A 25777-nucleotide genomic window follows, 5' to 3' on the forward strand; every position below is an offset into this window, starting at 1 on the left:
AATTTCTTGTACTTCATTGCTTGGTTTGTGCGCTGACATGCACTGACAACTGTAGGACCTTATATAGACAGATGTGTGCCTTTCCAAATCATGTCCAAGCAACTGCATTTACCATAGGTGGACTCCAATCAATTGTAGAAACATCTCAAGGATGATCAGTGGAAACAGGATGCACCCGAGTTCGATTTTGAGTGTCGTGGCAAAGGCTGTAAAAACTTATGTACATTGGATTTTTTTCATTTTTTATTTTTAATAAATGTGCAAAAATTTCAAACAAACTTCTTTCACATTGTCATTATGGGGTACTTTTTGTAGAAATTTGAGGAAAATAATGAGCTGTATCCCCTGAGGACCTCAGACATAGGCGGATGCAACGGCGTTGGGTAGTGTTTGAGATACGTCATTTCCGGTCAGCTGGAACGCAGGTGGAGCGCAAATCGGCAATTCCTATACAATACATGCTGATCCCTATCTTCTTTGATGTAAGTGCAATACAACCTTATTTTTTAAATAAATGATTTGAAATACTGCACCATGAGAGTGTTTCCTCCTCTCCCTCGCTATATGTCAACACTGGAGCTTTGAATACACTATTTATATACAAATTAAAAGGATGACAGCAGCGGTTTGAATTCATTTCTGTGACCTCATGTATGACATCTTGGATTTTCCCATATGCATAATTTGACTCCCTGTAATAGGGGTCAATTAAGTCTGGTGAGTGCATAGTGTGTCTGCATGTTGGTGGAGAGGAACCTTTCCTATACTCACTGAGGATGTTGTTTTTTACATGTGGGATTATATATGGACTTCGCAATTTTTATGAATTTTCTATAATTTTAAATGAAGATGTATTTACAGTATTTATTTGTCTATTCACTATTGTTTATTCACTACAGTGATATGTATTTTATGGTATAAGAGCGCAGTCCTTTTGTTTCTGTTCACGGTATAGGGTTTTTTTACACTTTACAACAGGCAGCTCTTTATTGTAATTCGTTTTTTGGCTATTGATTTGCGCGGGTTTAGAACCTATTGGGTTCCTATATTTTCTTTTATAAGCTTTTTTTTCTCACTTTGGATGGAGTGGACTCCTGTCTGGTTTTATCGTTGTGTCTCCGATGACTCATTTGCCTGTCCTGGTAACAGATGGGGCAGGAAATAAGAGGTAATCCTCCCAACGGGGACAATGTTGTCTTGACCCCTCCATGAAACCTTTTATAGTCTGGTTTTGTTGGCCATTGCTCAACGGCACAACCATCTTCTGTGTTTAGGATCCTTCCGCTTTTTTTAGTGGAGCTCAGACACAGCTGGCAGGTGGAGATAATATGGTAAGTGGAGTGAAGGTAGGGTTGCCATCTGTCCGGGATTCACTCGGACAGTCCGGGTTTTGAATCAAGTGTCCGTTTGACAGTCTGCCTGAAAACCGGACACATAAGTCAGACTGGACTGTGGCTTTCTAAGATAGCTGGAGAGAGAATTGGGTGTTCTCCTCTCTCCAGCCTGCAGGAGGCGATACAGAGCGGGCGCAGCTCAGTGTCAGGGCGGCACTGCGGGGGAGTGAAGACTGGAGAGAGGAAGGAGGAGCTGTGTTGTTTTCAGTTTTTGATCCGTGAGTGCAGGGGGGAGTACAACTTTGATCTGTGGTGGGATACCTGGGGGTACCTGTCTGATGTAACAAGGGACTGTGATGTGTAGAAGGACTCTGATGGGGGCACCTGATGTAAGGGGGACTCTGATGGGGGCATTTGATGTAAGGGGACTCTGATGGGGGCACCTGATGTAAGGGGGACTCTGATGGGGGCATCTGATGTAAGGGGGGGCTCTGATGGGGACACCTGATGTAAGGGGGGGCTCTGATCAGGCACCTGATGTAAGGGGGGCTCTGATGGGGACACCTGATGTAAGAGGGGGCTCTGATGGGGACACCTGATGTAAGGAGGGACTGATGGGGGCACCTGATTTAAAGAAGTCAACGCCTACGGTGAGGCGCCGACGTCACGCGTATAGGGGGCGGAGCCTGCGTGCTGGATGCCGTCTCTTCCTGTATATGCTGACTGCTATGCGCTGTGGAAGCGCCACTCTTGTGAGTAATACTCTTCTTGTTTGAATAAAGTAGCTTGCTGAACTATACAGAGAGCACTAGATTCTTTCATTTGTTCCCTATATGTGGTAATCGCTGGTAATCGCTCTGGAGAAGACATGCTTCATATAGCCTATGTGATCCGAAGATCTCTGTGCTTTACTAACGCTGGTACTGACCCATGATTGGGTCTGTAGTGGAGGTGAGAGACTAATGCCTCGTACACACGCAAAGATTATCGGCCGTCTTTTGTCCAGTGTTGTTGTGTTGGTTGAAATGTGCTCTAGACTGCACACGAATTTTCTCGGCCAACAAAAACCAACTTCAGAAGTGATGTCATGTTCTGGTTTACTTTCCGTGTGTTTTTTCTTCTCTGAACATGCCCAGTCTTGCTCATCAGATTTTTGTCTGCCGAAATCTGTACTGACTGACGGAAAATCGGCCGTTGTGTTGACGGCCAACAAAAATTTTATAGCATGCACACCAGATTTTATTCGGCCGAAAAGTCGGAGTCGGTTGTCGAAAGCATCATACTAACAAGCCGAAAACCGGCCGATCGGACGTTGGCCGAAAATTCACGGCCAATAATCGATGCGTGTGTACGAGGCTTAAGTCACCTGGTGGTGGGATTGCACAACTCACAGAAGCACTTATTTAAGTTTGCACAAGATCATTTTTTTGGACACATGGGAGTGGATTTACCTTTTGATTGATTATATGGACACTTGGGATGATTGCATTATTCATGGACACGGACTTTTGAGTTTGTGAATCACCATTTGTGCACTTTTTGATTGGCGCATCAATATATTTTTTTGTTTATTTATGCTTGTTGTGAGGTGTAGGCACATTGAGTGTATGCTGCCGGTCTTGTTATTTATTTATTGGTTGCACTATTGAATTATTGCACAGTTTATTATATGCACTTTTATTAGTCACAATTTTTTTGCGCTGATAGTTTTTTGTTATAACTCTGATGGGGGCACCTGATGTAAGGGGGACTCTGATGGGGGCACCTGATGTAAGAAGGACTCTGATTGGGGCACCTGATGTAAGAAGGACTCTGATGGGGGCACCTGATGTAAGAAGGACTCTGATGGGGGCACCTGATGTAAGAAGGACTCTGATGGGGGCACCTAATGTAAGAAGGACTCTGATGGGGGCACCTAATGTAAGAGGGACTCTGATGGGGGCACCTAATGTAAGAGGGACTCTGATTAGGGCACCTAATGTAAGAGGGACTCTGATAAGGGCACCTAATGTAAGAGGGACTCTGATAGGGGCACCTAATGTAAGAGGGACTCTGATGGGGGCACCTGATGTAAGGGGGACTTTGATGGGGGCACCTAATGCAAGGAGGATTCTGATGGGGGCACCTGATGTAAGGGGGATTCTGATGGGGGCACCTGATGTAAGGGGGATTCTGATGGGGCACCTGATGTAAGGGGGACTCTGATGGGGACACCTGATGTAAGGGGGACTCTGATGGGGACACCTGATGTAAGGGGGACTCTGATGGGGACACCTGATGTAAGGGGGACTCTGATGGGGACACCTGATGTAAGGGGGATTCTGATGGGGGCACCTGATGTAAGGGGGACTTTGATGGGGACACCTGATGTAAGGGGGATTCTGATGGGGGCACCTGATGTAAGGGGGACTTTGATGGGGACACCTGATGTAAGGGGGATTCTGATGGGGGCACCTGATGTAAGGGGGACTTTGATGGGGACACCTGATGTAAGGGGGACTTTGATTGGGGCACCTGATGTAAGGGGGACTTTGATTGGGGCACCTGATGTAAGGGGGACTTTGATTGGGGCACCTGATGTAAGGGGGATTCTGATGGGGGCACCTGATGTAAGGGGGACTCTGATGGGGGCACCTGATGTAAGGGGGACTCTGATGGGGGCACCTGATGTAAGGGGGACTTTGATGGGGCACCTGATGTAAGGGGGATTCTGATGGGGCACCTAATGTAAGGGGGGTTCTAAAGGGGGCACCGGATGTAAGGGGGGTTCTAAAGGGGGCACCGGATGTAAGGGGGGTTCTGTTGGGGGCACCTGATGTAAGGGGGACTTTGATGGGGGCACCTGATGTAAGGGGGATTCTGATGAGGACACCTGATGTAAGGGGGATTCTGATGGGGGCACCTGATGTAAGGGGGATTCTGATGGGGGCACCTGATGTAAGGGGGACTTTGATGGGGACACCTGATGTAAGGGGGATTCTGATGGGGGCACCTGATGTAAGGGGGACTTTGATGGGGACACCTGATGTAAGGGGGATTCTGATGGGGGCACCTGATGTAAGGGGGACTTTGATGGGGACACCTGATGTAAGGGGGACTCTGCTGGGGGCACCTGATGTAAAAGGATTCTGATGGGGACACCTGATGTAAGGGGGACTTTGATGGGGGCACCTGATGTAAGGGGGCTTTGATGGGTACACCTGATGTAAGGGGGATTCTGATGGGGGCAACTGATGTAAGGGGGATTTTGATGGGGACACCTGATGTAAGGGGGACTTTGATGGGGACACCTGATGTAAGGGGGATTCTGATGGGGACACCTGATGTAAGGGGGACTTTGATGGGGGCACCTGATGTAAGGGGGATTCTGATGGGGACACCTGATGTAGGAGGGCTCTGCTGGGGGCACTTGATGTAAGGGGGATTCTGATGGGGGCACCTGATGTAAGAGGGACTTTGATGGGGGCACCTGATGCAAGGGGGATTCTGATGGGGACACCTGATGTAAGGGGGATTCTGATGGGGACACCTGATGTAAGGGGGATTCTGATGGGGGCACCTGATGTAAAATGATTCTGATGGGGACACCTGATGTAAGGGGGACTTTGATGGGGACACCTGATGTAAGGGGGACTTTGATGGGGACACCTGATGTAAGGGGGATTCTGACGGGGACACCTGATGTAAGGGGGGATTCTGATGGGGACACCTGATGTAAGGGGAAATCTGACGGGGGCACCTGATGTAAGGGGGATTCTGATGGGGACACCTGATGTAAGGGGGATTCTGATGAGGACACCTAGGGTTGCCACCTTTTTTTTTATATTAGTTTTGCATACTACAAAAAAGAATTGTTGTAAGCCGTGCAGCGGTGTCAAACTGGTGGCCCTCCAGCTGTTGCAGAACTACAAATCCCATGATGCCTCTGCCTGTGGGAGTCATGCTTGTAACTGTCAGCCTTGCAATGCCTTATGGGACTTGTAGTTCCACAACAGCAGGAGGGCCGCCAGTTTGACACCTGTGCGAGTGTTGGGGTCAGGGCCGGGACAAGGGTTGAGGGACGGCTTCCCTGGGTGCAATGGTTTATTTCAGGGATAGGGGGTGCCCTGACCCTAACCCTAAGGGGAAGGGGGGGTGCAGTTTGGCATCTTCGCCCTGGGCGCTGGATGACCTTGTCCCGGCACTGGTTGGGGTTCGGTTTTAAGAAAAGATGGCGCTCCTAAATTAAGAGGCTGGTGGCTGCCGAAAACTCCAACTCACCAAAATCTCCAACCACGTCACTCCTGGTGACTCTACAGCAGTAATAATGGGAGAATTCAACCAGTTGGTGTTTTCACACCGGGAGCATATAAACTCCGGTACACGCTATAATGAGTGGACATTGTTAGTCCGCCCGCTAGTTGTCACCACCTTGGAGGCGGCCATGTTGTTGGTTACGAGCGGGCAGTTTAACAATGTCCAGCGTGTACAGGAAGATATACGCTGCAGCCTGTTCCGTGAAAACCGCAACCGGTGGAAATCTCCAATCATTGCTGCTGGAGAGTCACCGGGAGCGACGTCATTGGAGATTTTGGTGAGTTCGGAGTTTTCGGCAGAACACCGCCATGATCTCTACAAACATTGGGAAAAACTTTGCTTTGTTTACATCGCTATAACCTTAGAAGCCCCGGTCTCTTCTCTATATCGGCAAACCTTCTTGTGCTGGGGGTAAACCCTGGTGCTCTTTGCATGCCGCCCACCATAGAGACTTAGGTGCCATCTTCCCTCTTCAAGGGGCACTTTGTACCATGTCGGGGGATGGGATAATATACAAATCAAACAGGATTGGAGAATAGGAGACATATTACAACTATTCAGCAGTGGGTGATGAGCAAAGGTTGCAGAGCTTCAAAGACAGACAAGGAAAAGGGTTACAAATTTAATTCCAGCCCCTCCCCTCCCCCTATTCCAATTAAAACAGGTTTAGTCTAATAATTAAAAATGGAATATTACCTCCTCCTCACTGGACACACACTCTCCAGGTCTGCCACCCCCTCCACACTGCTAGAGCTCCTCCTTACTGCCCCCAACTCTGGGCTACAACAAAATGGCCTCCCCCTTCCCCAGGCAAAGTGAAGATAAAAAAAAAAACCTCTATATAAAAATCACATTGTTTCTAAAACACAAATCAGGAACGCTTCTGATTTTTAAAAGGGTTTCTAAAACCTTTAAAAATAGGTTCTAAACGTGAGAAAAGCATACCCCGTGAGAAATCCATACTCACGTCACTTCCTGTTAGAAACGAAATGTGAAACCTATTGGAACGCATAGCGGTGAATTGTTCTAGTCCAACGTCACTTCCGGTTTCAGATTCCGCTAGTTAGCGGTAATCTGATAGAACACTGTATGAATGAGTGCAGTGGGGCGGGGATTTCTTTGGCGAGCGGAGGGAGGAGCCTCTCAGCTGTGGTTCTTGTGTGCGTTCCACGGCCGCACCGCCCAGCGGCTTCCTTGTGCGCAGCGCATGCGCAGTGTGAATAGTTGGTATATCTCATTGGGGACCAGTCTTTTAACGCTGAAGAAGTGGGAATTGAAGCTCCCTGTGTTTTATCGCGGCTGCTGGAGGGGGTGTGAGTGTGGAGAGTGTGTGCCCAGCGAGGAGGAGGTAATAATGTCTTCTTATTATGGGAGAAGGGGGTCCTCTCTCTGATATGTGGAACATTACACAGTGAGCTCCGCTGGGGCGGAGACTTTTTTTGGAGGCGTGTCTGGTTAGAGATAAGTGAACCTCCCTCTGCTGTTTTGCTGCTGGTGTGAGTGTGTGCCCAGTTAGGAGGAGGTAATAATGTCTTCTTAAGAGGGGGTGGACTGGATTGGGGGGGGGGGGGGGTTGTCACCCTATAAATGACAAAGTCCTCTCTCTGATGTGTGGAACATTACACAGTGAGCTCCGCTGGGGCGGAGACTTTTTTGGAGGTGGGTCTGGATATATTCTGTCACTGCCACTGTCTGATTCCTCCTGTATTGGATTGCATGGTAACGGTCCTGTCTGCCCCAATGTTGTAAAGTGCTGGGCTAACTGTTGGCGCTATATAAATCATGTATACTAATATAATATTAATTATTATTAGTAGTAGTATAAATCCTGTATACTAATATAATATTATTATTAGTAGTAGTAGTATAAATCCTGTATACTAATATAATATTATTATTAGTAGTAGTAGTAGTATAAATCCTGTATACTAATATAATATTAATTATTATTAGTAGTAGTATAAATCCTGTATAGTCATATAATATTATTATTAGTAGTAGTAGTAGTATAAATCCTGTATACTAATATAATATTATTATTATTAGTAGTAGTAGTAGTAGTAGTAGTAGTAGTAGTAGTAGTATAAATCTTGTATACTAATATAATATTATTATTATTATTAGTAGTAGTAGTATAAATCCTGTATACTAATATAATATTATTATTATTATTAGTAGTAGTAGTATAAATCCTGTATACTAATATATTATTATTATTATTAGTAGTAGTAGTAGTATAAATCCTGTATACTAATATATTATTATTATTATTAGTAGTAGTAGTAGTATAAATCCTGTATACTAATATATTATTATTATTATTAGTAGTAGTAGTAGTAGTAGTAGTAGTAGTAGTATAAATCTTGTATACTAATATAATATTATTATTATTATTAGTAGTAGTAGTATAAATCCTGTATACTAATATATTATTATTATTATTAGTAGTAGTAGTAGTAGTAGTAGTAGTAGTAGTAGTATAAATCTTGTATACTAATATAATATTATTATTATTATTAGTAGTAGTAGTATAAATCCTGTATACTAATATAATATTATTATTATTATTATTATTAGTAGTAGTAGTAGTAGTAGTAGTATAAATCTTGTATACTAATATAATATTATTATTAGTAGTAGTAGTATAAATCCTGTATACTAATATAATATTATTATTATTATTAGTAGTAGTAGTATAAATCCTGTATACTAATATATTATTATTATTATTAGTAGTAGTAGTAGTATAAATCCTGTATACTAATATATTATTATTATTATTAGTAGTAGTAGTAGTATAAATCCTGTATACTAATATATTATTATTATTATTAGTAGTAGTAGTAGTAGTAGTAGTAGTAGTAGTATAAATCTTGTATACTAATATAATATTATTATTATTATTAGTAGTAGTAGTATAAATCCTGTATACTAATATATTATTATTATTATTAGTAGTAGTAGTAGTAGTAGTAGTAGTAGTAGTATAAATCTTGTATACTAATATAATATTATTATTATTATTAGTAGTAGTAGTATAAATCCTGTATACTAATATAATATTATTATTATTATTATTATTAGTAGTAGTAGTAGTAGTAGTAGTAGTATAAATCTTGTATACTAATATAATATTATTATTATTATTAGTAGTAGTAGTATAAATCCTGTATACTAATATATTATTATTATTATTAGTAGTAGTAGTATAAATCTTGTATACTAATATATTATTATTATTATTATTATCAGTAGTAGTAGTATAAATCCTGTATACTAATATAATATTATTATTAGTAGTAGTAGTATAAATCTTGTATACTAATATATTATTATTATTATTATTAGTAGTAGTAGTAGTATAAATCCTGTATAGTAATATAATATTATTAGTAGTAGTAGTATAAATCCTGTATACTAATATATTATTATTAGTAGTAGTAGTAGTAGTAGAAGAAGAAATATATTATTGTTTGAACCTCTTCCCAACCACCCGCCGCCCGCCGACCTATTTGCCGCGGCAGTGCGACCCCCCCCCCCTGAGCAAACCGGTGTAGACCTACGTTGGTCGCACACCTGCAGCTAGGCGGCGCGCTCCCGCCCCCGCTTGGCAGCGGGGACTCCGATGCCCGGGGCAGAAGAGGCTCTGATTGCCGCCTGACACCCGCGATCGCTCCCCGATAAGAGAGAAGAACGGTCAGCTGTTGTAAACACATCCCGACCGTTCTTCTCTCTGGAATGATTATAGAGCCCATGTGATCCTTATATATAAGATCACATGTCTTTATCATCATTTCACAAGCCACGCCCCCCACAGCTAGAATCACTCCCCTAAGTACACATTTAATTCCTTGATCGCCCACAGGGTTAACCCCATCCCTGCCAGTGTCATTATTACAGTAGCAGTGCATATTTTTAGCACTGATTAGGCCCCGTTCACACTGGGGCGATCCGACTTCCAGGGGCGACCTCCGAGGTCGCGGTGCGAGCAGCGTGCCGCGACCTCGGAGCGGCCGGCACGGACTTCATAACATTGAAGTCTATGACGGTCGCTCCGGGTCGCCCCAAAGAAGCCCCGGACCCTTTTTCTAAGACGGTCGCTCCTATTAGAACGGGTCCGCAGCTTCCCTATGGAAGGCGACCTACGGCGACCTGTCAGGCGACCAGGTCGCCTGACAGGTCGCCCCAGTGTGAACAGGGACTTACTGTAGTTATTATTATTATTATACAGGATTTATTTAGCGCCAACAGTTTGCGCATCGCTTTACAATGTGGGGGAAGACAATACAGTTACAATACAATTCAAAACAGGAGGAACTAGAGGGCCCTGCTCGTTAGAGCTTACAATCTAGAATGTCACTGGTCCCCCCCAAAAGTGTCAAAAATGTCAGTTAGGGGTCCGATCTGTCCGCCGCAATGTCGCAGTCCCGCTAAAAATTGCAGATTACCGCCATTACTAGTAAAAAAAAAACAATAAAAATTACATAAATCTTTCCCGTAGTTATTAGAGGCGATAACTTTTGCGCAAACCAATCAGAATATGCTTATTGTGATTTTTTTTTTTTTTTTTACAAAAAATATGTAGCAGAAAACAAATTGGCCTAAAATGTTAAGAAAATTTTGATTTTTACATTTTTTTTTTTTTTTGGAGAATATTATAAAGCAGAAAATTAAAAATATTGTATTTTTGTACATTTGTATATTTTTGTATTTGTATATATTTTTTTTTTTAGAATTGTCGCTCTTTTTTTGTTTATAGCGCAAAAAAAAATAAAAATCGCAGAGGTGATCAAATACCACCAAAAGAAATCTCTATTTGTGGGAAAAAAGGACAACAATTTTATTTGGGTACAGCGTCGCATGACCGCGCAATTGTCCATTAAAGTAACGCAGTGCCGAATCGCAAAAAAATGGCCTGGGGAAAATCATCCGGTCCAGAAGTGGTAAAAAAAAAAGCAGTGATTCAGAAATCTATAAGCTTCTTGTCCCGCCTCTCTAAAATAATAATAAAATTATTAATAATAATAAAAAATTATTTTTATTATTTAGACAGAAACGCAGATGTTTAGCGCCCAATCATTTTTAAATAATCTATAATTATTATTTTTTAATTTGCAATCGTCTCCTCTCTTCACCCATAACTCTCTAATGACTTCCTTTCTTTGGCTCCCATTCTTCCGCTCTGTGCGTTCCACGGCTATCCAGCTGCTTCTTGATTTACATATATGGAGGTTGGGCAGCTAAGAAAACTGATGTTATTTGCTTGTGATGACAGTCCTATAGTTTGGTTACTAAAATGAAGAAAACTGAATTTTACCATAGCACTACAATCCTTTTTCTCTGGCTGAAAAAAAAAGATAGGGAAAATAAATTCAATGCTTATCTATTTTATCCTTGATGCAGGAGGATCGGCAGCCATTTTGTTGTAGCCCAGTGGAGGCTGAGGATTTCCAGCAGTGGGAAAATCCATATGGAGGGGGTGTAAAGCTGGAGAGTGAATGCCCAGTGAGGAAGAGGTAATAATGTCTTCTTATTGTGAGAGAAGGGGGTCCCAGCACTCTGTGTGGACTGGATGGAGGATTTATGTCACCGTAACAAATTATCATTTCCCTGCAAGTCCTCAGATGAACATTAGATGGGGGGGGGCTCTGCTGGATTAAATATGATTATACTAATATTGATTATATATGTTTTAGATGTTTGTAATGGCATAAATTTATGTGTGAGCAATATCCGCTTTTTTTAATCCAAGTATAGTTAACATTGGGAGCTGACGAAAAGAACGTCATGATGGAGAAGCGGCCGCCCCTCACATCACCGGGTAAGAGGAGACTTTCATTTCTTGTAACAGAGAGAAGAGTATTGATGACCCCACCTAGATCAGCCTTTCTCAACGTTTTCAAAACAGAGAAAAATGTAATCCCAGGATCTAGTACCCAGTACTAGTGGCCATCATCCCAATTGATATGTGGGCAGAGGCGGCCTTGTTCCAGTACGAGAAGACAGACAATCATACTTTTTGATACTCCAGATACTGGTCTGATACTCATACTTCACCTCGTATGACCCTCTGTCATCACAACTACTCACCCTTCACAGGTTGTTAATACTTACTTATACAAACCAGTAAGGTTTCCTTTGGAGTGGTCCTTACTGAGCAATTTTGGATCATCGTGGCACCCCTGTGGCCAGTGCAGCTACTCTTCCTTAATCTTCCTCTACATTTGCCCTTGACGGGTTCTATTGGAACTGGGCTTTCCTCTTTCATTGGTCATTTTTACAGTTTTTAACAACAGATCATTCCACTCTCCTATGAAGACTTCGAGGGCACATTGAGTGTTTGGAACTTTGGTTGACCCCTGAAGAAGGGTTTGATACCCGAAACGCGTAGGGTCATTTTCCGGTTCACTCCACCATGTGTACCTGAGTGTCTTCAATGTTGATTGGTATATGATCTGTCATTGCATGCAGTTTTTAACCAGCCTCTCCGTTTATGTACAATTGTTATATATATAGTTCTGTTTGTTTTTTTGTCTTTGTATAATAAAGTTTACTATTTTATTTTGACGTTCAGTGTCTAGTGGCATTCATAGTCCCACACCATTGGGGATTCTTTTTGTGTACATTTTCAAAACAGAGAAACCCTTAAAATAACTTTCCAGTTGCAGGGAACCCCTGTTAGTGACGGTTCACATTTGTGCAATGCGGGAACGCTGCGAATATACAGCGTGTTCCCGCACTGTTCACACTGTAATATGCGATACGCTGGGGGGTGTCAATTAAGAGTTAACGACACCCCCAGATCAGATCGCATATCGCAGTGCGATCTGCAAGTTCGCACAGAATCGGATCGCATTATTTTGAACCACCATGTGATCCGATTCTGCTGCGGACCACAAAAAGGGTCCTGTGCGAGTTTGATGCAAATTCAGCCATACAAACTGTATGGCTGATTTTGCACCGCACAGACATCACATGTAGTTTTAGGAGCAGTGCGCTCCGAATTAAATGCAATCTCTGTGATCGCACAAATGTGAACCGGCACTTAAAAAGGATTTTGTCTACAACTCATGATACATTAGTGTGATGGTCAGTGTGAAGAATGCTCCTTAAGCCTAGTACACACGCAACGATTATCGGCCGACCGATCGTCCGTCTTTTGTCCAGAGTGGTGTCTGTTGGTTGGAATGTGGCTAGACTGCACACAAATTTTCTCGCCCGACAAAATTCTACTTCAGAAGTGATGTCATGTGTTGGTTTGCTTTCTTTGTGTTCTTTCTTCTCTGAGCATGCCCAGTCTTGCTCATTAGATTTTTCCCTGTCGAAATCTGTACTGACTGCACGAAAATCGGACGTGTTTTGACGGCCAACAAAAATTTTATAGCCTGCACACCAGAATTTTTTTCGGCCCGAAAAGTCGGGAGTCAGTTGTCGGAAGCATCATACTAACAAGCCGAAAATCGGCAGATCGGTCGTCGGACAAATATTCCCTGCCGATTTTCGACGCGTGTGTACGAGGCTTTACTCTTGTGGTGATTGGGGAGAATTCCCACCTGACAGATATCTAAAATGATTAGTGGTGTCAGTGGGAACTTATCTAAAAGAAAAAAAATCTCCCATTGCTCAAGGAATCCCTAGCAACCTCTGGAGGAACCCTAGGATCCACAAAACCCTGGTTGAGAAACCCTGACCTACACACATCTTTTGATATAAAGACATAGAAACAATGTATTCAGTCAGTGTGTGTGTTTCCTACAGATGGATCCAGTAACAGAAAAACCCCAGAGAGATGTCCCCGTCCTCTGTATTCCCGGGACTCCACACAAGAAGATCAGGAGATCCCTCATGAAGATCAGGAGACCCCTCGCGAAGACAAGGAGACCCCTCGCGAAGACAAGGAGACCCCTCGCGAAGACAAGGAGACCCCTCGCGAAGACAAGGAGACCCCTCGCGAAGACAAGGAGACCCCTCGCGAAGAGCAGGTAATAAAATTAAGAGTTCTAGTTAAACCTGATTCTTCTGCTTTGTAAAAAAAATCATAATACCGAAGTTGGCAATAACAAAGTTACTCTACTACCTAGTATGAAGGCTTGATTGACATTAAAGTTGAAGATGAAGAAGATCGACATGTGAGGGGTAATGATCTTTGTAAGGAGGAGAAAGATCCTGCAGAGATCAGCACAGGTGAGTAATAATCAATAAATCCAGAGAAGAGTCCCAGATTCTCCTTGTTCAGTCACTACAACAATCTCTTCTCTCCCCTCCTCTGTCAGTAGACAGTAAGGCCTCGTTTACACTGTGCCCAAAGGGGGAGTCAGGATCCTCTATTGCAGTGCTCCCCAACCTTTTTATCGTCGCGGACCGGTCAACGTTTGATCATTTTTCCGTGACCCGCTGAGGGGGGGGGGGGGGACGTCAATGCAGAGTGCCACAGCGTGCCCCCAATCAATGCAGAGTGCCACAGCGTGCCCCCAATCAATGCAGAGTGCCACAGCATGCCCCCAATCAATGCACAGTGACCACAGCATGCCCCCAATCAATCCACAGTGACCACAGCTTGCCCCCAATCAATCCACAGTGACCACAGCATGCCCCCAATCAATGCACAGTGACCACAGCATGCCCCCAATCAATGCAGAGTGCCACAGCATGCTTCCAATCAATGCACAGTGACCAGTGCACTTACCTGATTTGCAGCGGCTTCTCCTGAGTCTCCCCGCGTCTCCTCGAGTCTTCCCTCCTCCTCCTTGGCCAATGGCATGGGTTCGCCTTTCGGCCAATCAGGAAACGTGTCTCGGACCCGCCTCCTGATTGGGCAGGAGGAGGATCCGTGTGACAATAGCGAACATTCATTCGCTATTGTCACACAAATTGGTGGGCTCAGGGCGCACTGCTCTGCGCCCCAGGTCCACCCTTTTCTGAAATTTTTTTTTTTCTAAAATGGAAATAATCAAATGTTCTTTGGGCGGACCGGTACCATTTGATCCACGGACCGGTACCGGTCCGCGGCCCGGGGGTTAGGGAACACTGCTCTATTGGACTCACATCATGTCATTGTGTGTTACCAGCCATGAGTTGTGACCAGTCTCCCCCCCACACACACTCTCTGGGGTCTCTCATACATCTCAGTACAGGGGGCTTCACTCTCATCTTTATTCACAGACCCCGGTCACACTCAGAGAGACATCAAAACTGAGGAGGAGGAAAAAGGACATGTGAGGATTAAAGAGGAGGAAGAGCCATATTTGAGTAGTAAGGAGCCATGTAAGGAGGAGAAAATTCCTGTAGAGATCAGCACAGGTAAGTAGTAAACCACTGGATATATTTTATTGAGAAAGGTCCATTTGTCCTGACAATAAGGAGAAAAAGTACTATAAAAATGTTCTGTCGACATCTTAAAGAGGATGATCGCCGCTCTGCGCGCCCCAGGGGGCGTGCGAGAGAGGCAGTTCTGGTCCACTGACATATGACGGCACCCCAGAACAATAGATGCACCGCTCTACCGTCATTTGACGGTGGGCGTGTAGCATGTGGTTAAAGAGGATTAATGCTGTGGAAGCATTGACCAAAAAGGGGAAGAGGGGGATAGAGGGTTTGGATTATGGCGTAGGTCTCATCCCTCAATGCATAAGAACATAAAAGACAGGTTCCTCACTAAATAGGACTAGATCAACCTACAGTTGGCATCAAGGAATAGGTATATAAGGGTAATATAAAAAGTATGCATTTATTGAATGGATCGTTTAAAATATCAAAATAAATTGAGACATAACAGCAAAACACAAAGAAAAACAATCTGGTTGTTGACATGGCAGAGTCATAATGCACATACAAAATTCATGTATAAAATACAGTGGCTCACAAATAGACAAGTGTAATACAAGGCGAAAAAGACCCAACGCTTTTCGCAATTAACTTCTTCACATCCGCGCTATAGCCGAAGTACGGCTACAGCGCGGACTCGAATTTCCGGGAGGCCGTCTTTAAACGGCCTCCCAGAGACAGGCTCCCTGCGCGCTCCCGCGAGCGCGCATCGGGGAAAATCTGTGTTGGCCGTGTCCCTTGGACACAGCCAATCACAGATCGTGGTAAATGGCCAATCACAGCGGCCATTTACCACGTGATCGGCCCATGCAATGAGAGATGATCTCCTATGTAAACATAGGAGATCATCTCTCATCGCCAGCACTCCTTACTCACACAGAGACTGCAGTGTGAGGAAGGAGCAGAGCCGATCAGCCGTCGGGGACACAGAGGAATGTAATCAGGGCACTGATCACCAGTGCCCTGATTACAAAAGGTAAATAAAACACACTAAGTGCCCACAGTGCCCACAATCAGTGCCCATAGTGCTGCCAGTCAGTGCCCATCAGTGCCGCTCATCAGTGCTCATCAGTGCCACCCGTCAGTGCCCATCAGTGCCACCCGTCAGTGCCCATCAGTGCCACCCATCAGTGCCCAGCAGTGCGGCATATTAGTACCTCCTCATCAGTGCCCCCTCATCAGTGCCCATCAGTGTCGCCTCATCAGCGCACATCAGTGAAGGAGAAAAATGTATTTATTTTCAAAATTTACTCGCAGAAAATAAGAAAAACTTTTTTTTTTCAAGATTTTTCTTTTTTTTTATAAAAAATAAAAAACCCAGAGATGATTAAATACCACCAAAAGAAAGCTCTATTTGTGTGAATAAAAGGACGAAAAATTCATATGGGTTCAGTGTTGCATGACCAAGCAATTGTCATTCAAAGTGTGAGAGCACTGAAAGCTAAAAATTGGTCTGGATGGGAAGGGGGTTTAAGTGCACAGAAGGCAAGTGGTTAATAAATATTCCTTCTTCAGGGGTAACATGCGTCTTGTAGTCCCATAATGAAAGCCAATAAAGATATACTTACCAGCCAGAATTTAAAAACAAGGACCAGATAGTTGCCAGCAGGGAGAAATGAACACACGAGAAGAGATTATCCCAGAGTTCCCCTCAATCAGCAGTTCCTCCAACAAGATCCAAAAGGCCCGAAACAGGATCAGCATGTGGGGATAAGCAAGACTAAATTTGAAGGTCTATATTTTGTCCAAGACTCCGATAGAATCCAAAAATAAGGAGTCAGAGTCTCCGTGGTTCGTGCTCACAGCCAAACACAACCGCATCCTCCAATGATTATCCCACCCTGCAACCACGTGCATTGCATAGCATTGTGGTGTGGGTCTTTTAAAGGTTATAATTCCTCTTCACTATCTGTGAAATGCCCAGTATGTGCCCAAAGGGGGAGTCAGGATCTTCTATTGGACTCCGGCTCTCCTCCTCACATCATGTCATTGTGTGTGACCAGTCTCCCCCCACACACACTCTCTGGGGTCTCTCATACATCTCAGTACAGGGGGCTTCACTCTCATCTTTATTCACAGATCCCGGAGAAACTCAGAGTGACATCAAAACTGAGAAAGGGAAAGAAGGACTTGAGAGGATTAAAGAGGAGGAAATCACTCCAGAGATCAGCACAGGTGAGGAATCAACAGTAAATCCAGAGAAGAGTCCCAGATTCTCCTTGTTCAGTCACTACAACAATCTCTTCTTCTCCCCCCTCCTCTGTCAGTAGGCAGTAATGGGGGGTCAGTATGTGCCCAGTGGGGGTGTCAGGAGCCATCAGCCTCTATTAGACTTCGGCTCTCCTCCTCACATCATGTCATTGTGTGTTACCAGCCAAGAGATGTGACCAGTCTCCCCCCACACACACTCTCTGGGGTCTCTCATACATCTCTGTACAGGGGGCTTCACTCTCATCTTTATTCACAGACACCAGAGCCACTCAGACAGAGGTCAAAAGTGAAGAGGAGGAACTACAAGTACTAATGAAAAAGGATGAAGAACAGGAAATTCCTCAATATATCAGCATAGTTGAGTATTAAACACTGAATTTAGAAAAGCTACTTTGGCGCCAAACACGTTTCGTCCCTTGGGTGTGCATGCAGTCTCAATCCAGAAAAGAGTCCCAGATTCTCCTTGTTCAGTCACTACAACAATCTCTTCTTCTCCCCCCTCCTCTGTCAGTAGACAGTAATGGGGGGGGACAGTATGTGCCCAGTGGGGGGGTCAGGAGACATCAGCCTCTATTAGACTCCGGCTCTCCTCCTCACATCATGTCATTGTGTGTTACCAGCCAAGAGAAGTGACCAGTTCTCACCCACACACACTCTCTGGGGTCTCTCATACATCTCAGTACAGGGGGCTTCACTCTCATCTTTATTCACAGACCCCGGTGACACTGAGAGAGAAATCAAAACCGAGGAGGAGGAAAAAGGACATGTGGGGATTAAAGAGGAGGAAGAGCCATATTTGAGAAGTAAGGAGCCGAAAATTCCTGTAGAGATCAGCACAGGTAAGTAGTAAACAATAAATGCACAAAGAATTTAAAGTGTCATTGTTTAGCTGGAAGAAGGAGGGCATGATATTAAAGCTGAGGAAGAAGAATGTGTGAGGATTAAAGATGAGGAAATTGCTATAGAGATCACCATAGGTGAGTAATAAACACTAAATTCAGTAAAGATCGACAAATTCTTCTTGTTCACTGGATATATTTTATTAAAAAAGGTCCATTTGTCCTGACAATAAGGAGAAAAAGTTCTACAAAAATGTTCTGTCATTATCTTTAAAGAGGACTAACGCTGTGAAAGTATTGTCCAAAAAAGAAAGGTAAAGGGCTAGTCACCAGTATTGCCTGTAGCGGTTGTTTTCCCCATTATGACTTACCATAATTTGTTCTACACTGTGTGCCCAAGTGGAGAGGTCCATCTTGGGTACAAAAGCAGGCCTTTGCATTCTCACATCAAACACCCCCCCCCCCTCCATGAATGGTGGAGGAAATAATCGGAAGGATGCAGGAAAGGTTGAGGATGAGTGAAGCAGAAGCTAGGAGATTCTTGCATTGCAGGTACAGCTTCCTCTCCAGCAAGGATAATAGTGATTAGCACAGTTAATGACAGCACCGATTCTCACTCGAAATCTGGTGAGACTAGCAGTCAGAATCAACAGTGCCTTAAATCCCATACAGCAGATATACAGCTATGAGGCTACAGAACAATAGGAAGTGCACTGCTATTTCGGGGACATTCAAGACAAAATGTACAGGCATTATTAACATGTGCTCAGGCATTATTAACATTTCTAGGTGTTCCTTTTACCATAGCAAATCTTCCATTTTTGAGTTCAGGTTCATTTAAAACCATAAAGTAACAAATTGATGTCTTTTCTTACTGATAAAAAATAGACTGTTAGAATAGTATACTTTAATCAAATGTGATACATGTCCTACAGATGAATCCAGTAACAGAAATACTCCAGAGAGATGTCCCTGTCCTACCAGAGATTCCACACAGGAACATCACAAGATCCCTCAGGATAAGCAGGTAGATGGATTTGGGGATCTTGTTGTGTGATACATTTGAGGAGAATTTGTAATCAGGCTGCTATGGTCTATGGCCGATGGCTTATGGCAGTGATGGTGAACCTTGGCACCCCAGATGCTTTGCAACTACATTTCCCATGATGCTCAACTACACTGCAGAGTCCATGAGCATCATGGGAAATGTAATTCCAAAACATCTGGAGTGCCAAGGTTCACCGTCACTGATCTAGGGTCTCTGCTTCTCTCCCTACAACTCCCCTCCCACGATCTCCAGCAGGTTGACCTGACCAGCAAGCCCAACCGTCATTGGTTGGTAGGATTGTTGGCATCATAGCAAACAATAGTGCGCTTGCCCCAGAATTAACAGGAGGATGGAACTTCCTCTGTCCAGACCTGCTTTGCTAACCAGCTCCCACCTACTCTGCAAACCTTAAAATGGTAAGAGGGAATCTGATGGTCACCTCAATGTAAGGGGGTACTTATTCATTTATATAACAGTTTTTTTTTTGGCCCGTAAAATTTTTGTAAAGCATATTATGTGGCCTTCGTACTGAAAAGTTTAGAGACCCCAACTGTAGAGTGTTGTCACTGCGCCTCAATGCCAGATCCCGCATAAGTTGTGGAGCTTTAATCCAGTGAGAAGATCCTCCAGCACTGTGCAGAATGACGTTCTCATAGGATCTTGGATTTTCATGATTCATAGGATCCTTCAAGAAGGTCCAGTGATGAGTTAGTTTTTTTCACATTTTTCTTCTGATGTTTATTTTAATTAGCTTTTTCTGAGTGTTTTTTTTATTCGGGGCACCGTGACCTAGGAAGACCTTACATTTTCATGCAGGGTCCCCTTAACCTTTTTTTATTTTATAACCCTTGCATTTTTGTATGCTGGTAACTTATTTGTTATATTTTTGAGATGATCTTATAATTGTGTTTGTGGCTTTTTTTTATATTAATTAAACAAGTACACAATTTAGACTAAGACTCGATTCACACTAGCGCGACTTGTTAGGCGACTTGTCAGCCTGACAAGTCGCGGTCCATTGACTGCTACAGGACCCGTTCTAATAGGAGCGACACGACTTAGAAAAAGGGTTCTGTACTACTTCGGGGCGACCTCGGAGCGACTTGCATAGACATTCATTATATGAAGTCCGTGCAAGTCACGCCAAAGTCGCGGTGCACTGGACTTCACAAGTCGCCCCCGAAGTAGTACAGAGTCGTGTCGCCATAGTGTGAACCGACTCTAAGACAGAAAGTGATATAAGGAAAAGCAACTCACATCTACCCAGATATGTTGGATAAGTATGGAGGATTGATGCTATGGCTAAAGTTCTGTAAGCTGTATACATGAAATGAAAGATGAAAGCCGGCACTCCACCAAGGAAAAGTCACAAAGACTTTATTAGAAACGGTAAAACTTCCACCAGTGCAGTCTGCTTACACGTTTCTCCCCATAGGGGCATACTGTAGAAACGTATAAGGCCCCATTCACACTAGTGCGACTTGTCCCGCGATTTTGGACCACAAAATCGCATGACAAGTCGTTTTCCATTATTTTCAATGAGCCCCATTCATATCAGTGCGTTTTGAAGTCGCACCGACTTCAAAGTAGTTCCTGCACTACTTTGCCATGATTTTAATGCGTTTTGAGGCATATAGCCTTGCCATTGCTTTCAAAATCGCTGCAAAATTGTGCCGCAAAATCGCGGCAAAATCGCTGTAAAATTGCGTCGCATAAGTGTGAAAGGGGCCTAAGCAGATTGCACTGTTGGATGTTTTACCGTTTCCAACAAAGTCCTCTGTAGAGTCCGGCGGTGGACTTCCAGCTTTCATCTTTCGAGACAGAAAGTGTAGTCAGTTGTTTCTTGAATGGCTCCCGCTGCTATTATTCTGCTCCGTGAAAAGGGAGAGAGCCAAGAAGGCTGCTGCTCTCGTAAAGAGCACTGGATCAAGATCGGGCTCAGGTAAGTATAAGCATAGGTGGGGCTCAGGTAAGTATAAGCATAGGTGGGGCGAGGGTAGGGGAGCTGCAAAGACTAGGTTTCTTGCCCGAATGCAGAGAATACGTTGGGATAAAAAAAAAAAAAACCTTCAGCCTTTAGAACCAGGTAAACGTAATTGTTTTTCATTGTATGTAAATCAGGATGAAGATCTGATGTATGGTAAAATTAAGGAGGAAGTAGAAGAGTCGTTTGCGATCGGTAATGAGCCATGTAAAGAGCAGGATATTCCTCCAGAGATCAGCACAGGTGAGATATCAACCCTGAATCCAGAAGAAATATCCCAGATTCTGCTTTCTCAATCACTGCAACGATCTCTTCTCTCTTTCGTCAAAATGACTTGGTTTCTAACCGCTAAGTTAATGCTTAGGGTTTTGGTGTTGATGATAGTCTTTGATGTTGAGGGTGTTGATATCTTCTACTGTCAGCTATGAATTAATAATCATATGCATACTGGAGGCTTCATGCATGAAATAAGTCTGCAGATGCTACTGCATTTTAAGGCCCCTTTCACACAGGTGATCCAATCAGGTCTGTCAGTTTTTTAGGTGGACCTGATCGGAAATGCCCATGCTTTCCTATAGACAGGCAGGTGTAAACAGACTTGTGTTCATTTACAGAAGCCTACCTCCGGATCTTATTCAGTACACTAAAAACAAAATGGAAAGGGGATCCCTCCTCCTTCATCTAGGAGGATTTGATCGGAGGGTACATGGACAGAGTAGTCGGTTTTCTCCTGGCTGCCCATAGAGCAGAGCAGGCTCTATCTGTGTTCAAACTGGAAAAAGACAACAAAAAAAGGGGCGCACCAACCTAGTGCATTACCACTAAAAACATTTATTAAAATAGTAAAATGCATAAAATATACTCACAAAAATGGTGTGAAAATACACACATCAATAAAACAGTCTCCAAGGTAGCCCGGCACTGCGTAAAGCTGGATGGCATGCAGCGAACCGCATGGAGCTGCTGTGGCTAGGCTGACGCGTTACGAGGGCGAACCCCCTTCCTCAGAGCCAAAACCTGCTGCAGCTTTACGCAGTGCCGGGCTACCTTGGAGACTGTTTTATTGATTTATTGATTTGTCGATATGTGTGTATTTTCACACCATTTTTGTGAGAATATTTTATGCATTTTACTATTTTAATAAATGTTTTTAGTGGTAATGCACTAGGTCGGTGCGCCCCTCTTTTTGTTGTCTTTTTCCAGCTTGTATCGGATACCCTTGGTCCTGAGGTGGCAGCAAGACCTTCAGTCATACCCATCCAAATTTGTTGGAAACTTTCCTCTTTCTTCCCATTATTGCACTTGTGCGCAGGAGAAGTGAACTACATTTTGGAGATTTTCTATCTGTATTCACTCTGCAGAAACTTAGTGGATACGTATGTGTCATCTGCCTGCTCTTCTCTGATCAGCAGGGGTTTAGCTGAAAAACCGTCACATGTTAAAAGGGCCTTAAGGCAGCAATGGGTCATAAGGTGGCTATCGCGTACCTGGTGAAGACTGGAATGCTGGACACTCCTGAAGGTGGGGACATAGAGTGTAAAGGAAAGGAGTGGCATGAGTGCCATAGCAGCTAGCTGGTGATGTCCACTCTGTAGGTGGGTAGAGCTGGTAGTCGCAATCCTCGGAACTGGATGCAGTAGCAGCTTGGCACCAGAGCGAAGGACGGGAGCAGAATTGGGAGACGAGCAGTAGTCAGCGGCAACTGGGCAGTGAGGTACCGAATCAGCAGGCAAGCAAGTCCAGGAGCTAGGCCAAGGTCGTTAACAGCCAGGCAATGCGGTACAAAGTCAGCAGGCAGATCAGATCCAGTAAACAAGCCAAGGTCGGAGTAGTAGGTAACAGAGCTAGAGAACGAGCACAGGCCAATTCTAAAGGCAAGCTGGGTCCTACACGGGTAAGCAGAAACAAATGATCAGATCTGAGGAACACAGGAATGAGCTGAAGACCATTCAGCAACTGCTCACAGTAATAGAGCAGTTTAAATAGGCCACTGGGTGCCAAGTGCTAATTGGTATGTGCACAATGAACTGGCAATGCAGAAGTGACATTGGTCTTTCGCTTATAAATATTAGCACATGTGCAATGTGCATGAGCATCAATCTGCACTGGCCTTTTGGTGGTAGAAATCCGGTTTACCTTACAGCGGCAGTGGGTCTCTAATTAAAATTCTAATTTTTCTGTTTTTTACCGGGCATCTAGGTTTCTTTGACCTCTGGTCACAAAAAGTTTAAAAATTTTTTCCATTGTCCTGTCTTTTTTTTTTTTTTTTTTTTATCTCCAGATGGACCATACAGAATGTCCATACAGCATCAATAAACTTAATACAGCATTGATACACATTAATACAGCATTAATTAATAATTAATTAATTATAATTAAATATATATATATATATATATATACATATATATATATATATATATATATATATATATATATATTTATAATATATATTATATATATATATATATATATATATATATATATATATATATATATATATATATATATATATATATATATATATATATATATATATATATATATATAATTTTTTTTTTTTTTTTTTTAATATATATATATATATATATATATATATATATATATATATATATATATATATATTTATTTATTTATTTATTATATATATATATATATTTATTATATATATATATATATATATATATATATATATATATATATATATATATATATATATATAAATATTTTATATATAATAATTAATTAATTGACACAGCATTAATACAGCATTGATACACATTAATACAGCATTAATGAATAATTAATTATAATATATATATATATATATATATATAGTTAATTAATTGACACAGCATTAATGCAGCATTGATAAACTTTCTGTTCTCTCTTCAGGTGGAGAAATAAAACATGGTATCCCATCCAGTGCTTCAGAAGAAGTCCCTGTGACTGGCAGTCTCCATTCAGTAGCCTTTCAGAGAGGAACCCTTACCCCACTCCAGAGACCTCAAAACCCATATTCGTGTTCCGAGTGTGGGAAATGCTTCTCCTGCAGAAAAATTCTTAACAGACACCAGAGAATTCATACAGGCGTGAAACCATATTCCTGTTCAGAGTGTGGGAAATGTTTTACTCAGAGATCAACTCTTATCAAACATGAAAGAGTTCATACAGGGGAGAAGCCCTATTCCTGTTCGGAGTGTGGGAGATGCTTTTCGCAGAAATCCGTCCGCGACAGACACCATAAAGTCCACACAGGCGAGCGCCCTTTTTCTTGTTCTGAGTGTGGGAAGTGTTTTGGAGAGAAATCGGACCTCGCCAAACATGGGAGACTTCACAGGGCTGAGAAGCCGTTTTTCTGCTCTAAATGTGGGAAGTTTTTTACGCAGAGAAGTCACTTTATATCGCATCAGAGTTCTCATATGGGAGAGAAGCCATTCTCCTGTTCTGAGTGCGGAGAGTGTTTTACCCAGGGAGAAACTCTTGTCGCTCACCAGAAAAGTCACACAGAGAAAACTTTTCCCTGTTCTGAATGTGGGGAATGTTTTGCTACTTTATCAGACCTTTTGGGGCATGAAAAAGTTCACACATTTCCCTGTCCTAAATGTAATGAATGTTTTTCCCAGATGGAGCTCCTTATTTCCCACCAGGCAGTTCACGCCCGCAAGAAGTCATTCTCGTGTGCTGAGTGTGGGAAAAGTTTTTCTAGAAATAAACTATTTATCCGGCATCAGAGAATTCACACGAATGAAAAGACTTTATCCTGTTCTGAGTGTGGGAAAAGTTTTTCTGGAAACAACCAATTTATCCGGCATCAGAGAATTCACACAAATGAAAAGACTTTATCCTGTTCTCAGTGCGGCAAAAACTTTTCTCGGAAGTCGTCTCTTATTCGGCACGAAAAAGTCCACACAGGGGAGAAGCCATACAAGTGTTTAGAGTGCGGGAAGTGTTTTAGTGAAAAGTCACACGTTGTTATCCATGAGAGATCTCATAGAGCTGAGAAGCCATATTCCTGCTCTGACTGTGGGAAGCAGTTCTCTGGGAAGGATAAGCTTGTCATACATCAGAGAATTCACACTGGGGAGAAGCCATTTCCATGTTCAGAGTGCGGGAAATGTTTTCGGCAGAAGTCCGATATGGCCAGACATAAAAGGACTCACACGGATGAAAAGCCGTATCCATGTTTGGAGTGTGGTAAGTGGTTTTCCTGGAAAGTAGTGCTTATTACTCACCAGAGAATTCACACAGGGGAGAAGCCATTTGCATGTACAGAGTGCGGGAAATGTTTTACTCAGAGGGGAACTCTTATTGCACATCAGAAGACTCACAGGGTCCAGAAGTAGTCATGAGGGAGATGCAGGAAATCTGTCTTTAGGGCCATTTATTGAGACAACACATAGGCATTGGGGACATGTGTCTGTTTTCAATAGGGTGCCTAGTTTTGCTAAAGTTTGGAACTTGTGACATAACAAAGAAATCAAAATGTGGAAATCCATATTGTTGTTCTTAAAACAGGATTTAAGTTCTTTCATAACCATTTAAGGACCGAGCCCATTTCTGACACGTGTTGTTTACAAGGTAATCAATCAAACCCAAAAACATTATATATAATTTTTTTTTTTAGCAAAGACTCTGGAGAATAAAATGGTGGTCATTGCAATATTTTTTGTCACGCGGTATTTGCGCAACGGTCTTTCAAACACCTTTTTTGGGGGAAAAATTAAATTTCACTGCATTT

The 25777-nt window shown here is 42.9% G+C and overlaps 1 protein-coding gene across 1 annotated transcript in view; it reads left to right on the top strand.

Annotated features, from left to right (window-relative positions):
- Positions 1-25397, top strand: part of LOC309564351 (uncharacterized protein) — a gene marked incomplete at its 5' end in the record, with an annotated part of 73600 nt that extends 48203 nt beyond the window's left edge. The window contains 7 exons of the mRNA XM_082268977.1: positions 13461-13612; positions 13712-13814; positions 14793-14930; positions 17034-17129; positions 17879-18004; positions 18940-19031; positions 24015-25397. Of these exons, the coding sequence (XP_082125103.1) occupies positions 13461-13612; positions 13712-13814; positions 14793-14930; positions 17034-17129; positions 17879-18004; positions 18940-19031; positions 24015-25382 (2075 nt within the window). The 3' untranslated portion in view covers positions 25383-25397. The remainder of the gene's footprint in view (positions 1-13460; positions 13613-13711; positions 13815-14792; positions 14931-17033; positions 17130-17878; positions 18005-18939; positions 19032-24014) is intronic.
- Positions 25398-25777: the final 380 nt, after the last annotated feature.

This window comes from Pelophylax lessonae, assembly GCF_965119305.1.
Source record: "Pelophylax lessonae genome assembly, chromosome: 9".
Taxonomy (NCBI): Eukaryota; Metazoa; Chordata; class Amphibia; order Anura; family Ranidae; genus Pelophylax; species Pelophylax lessonae.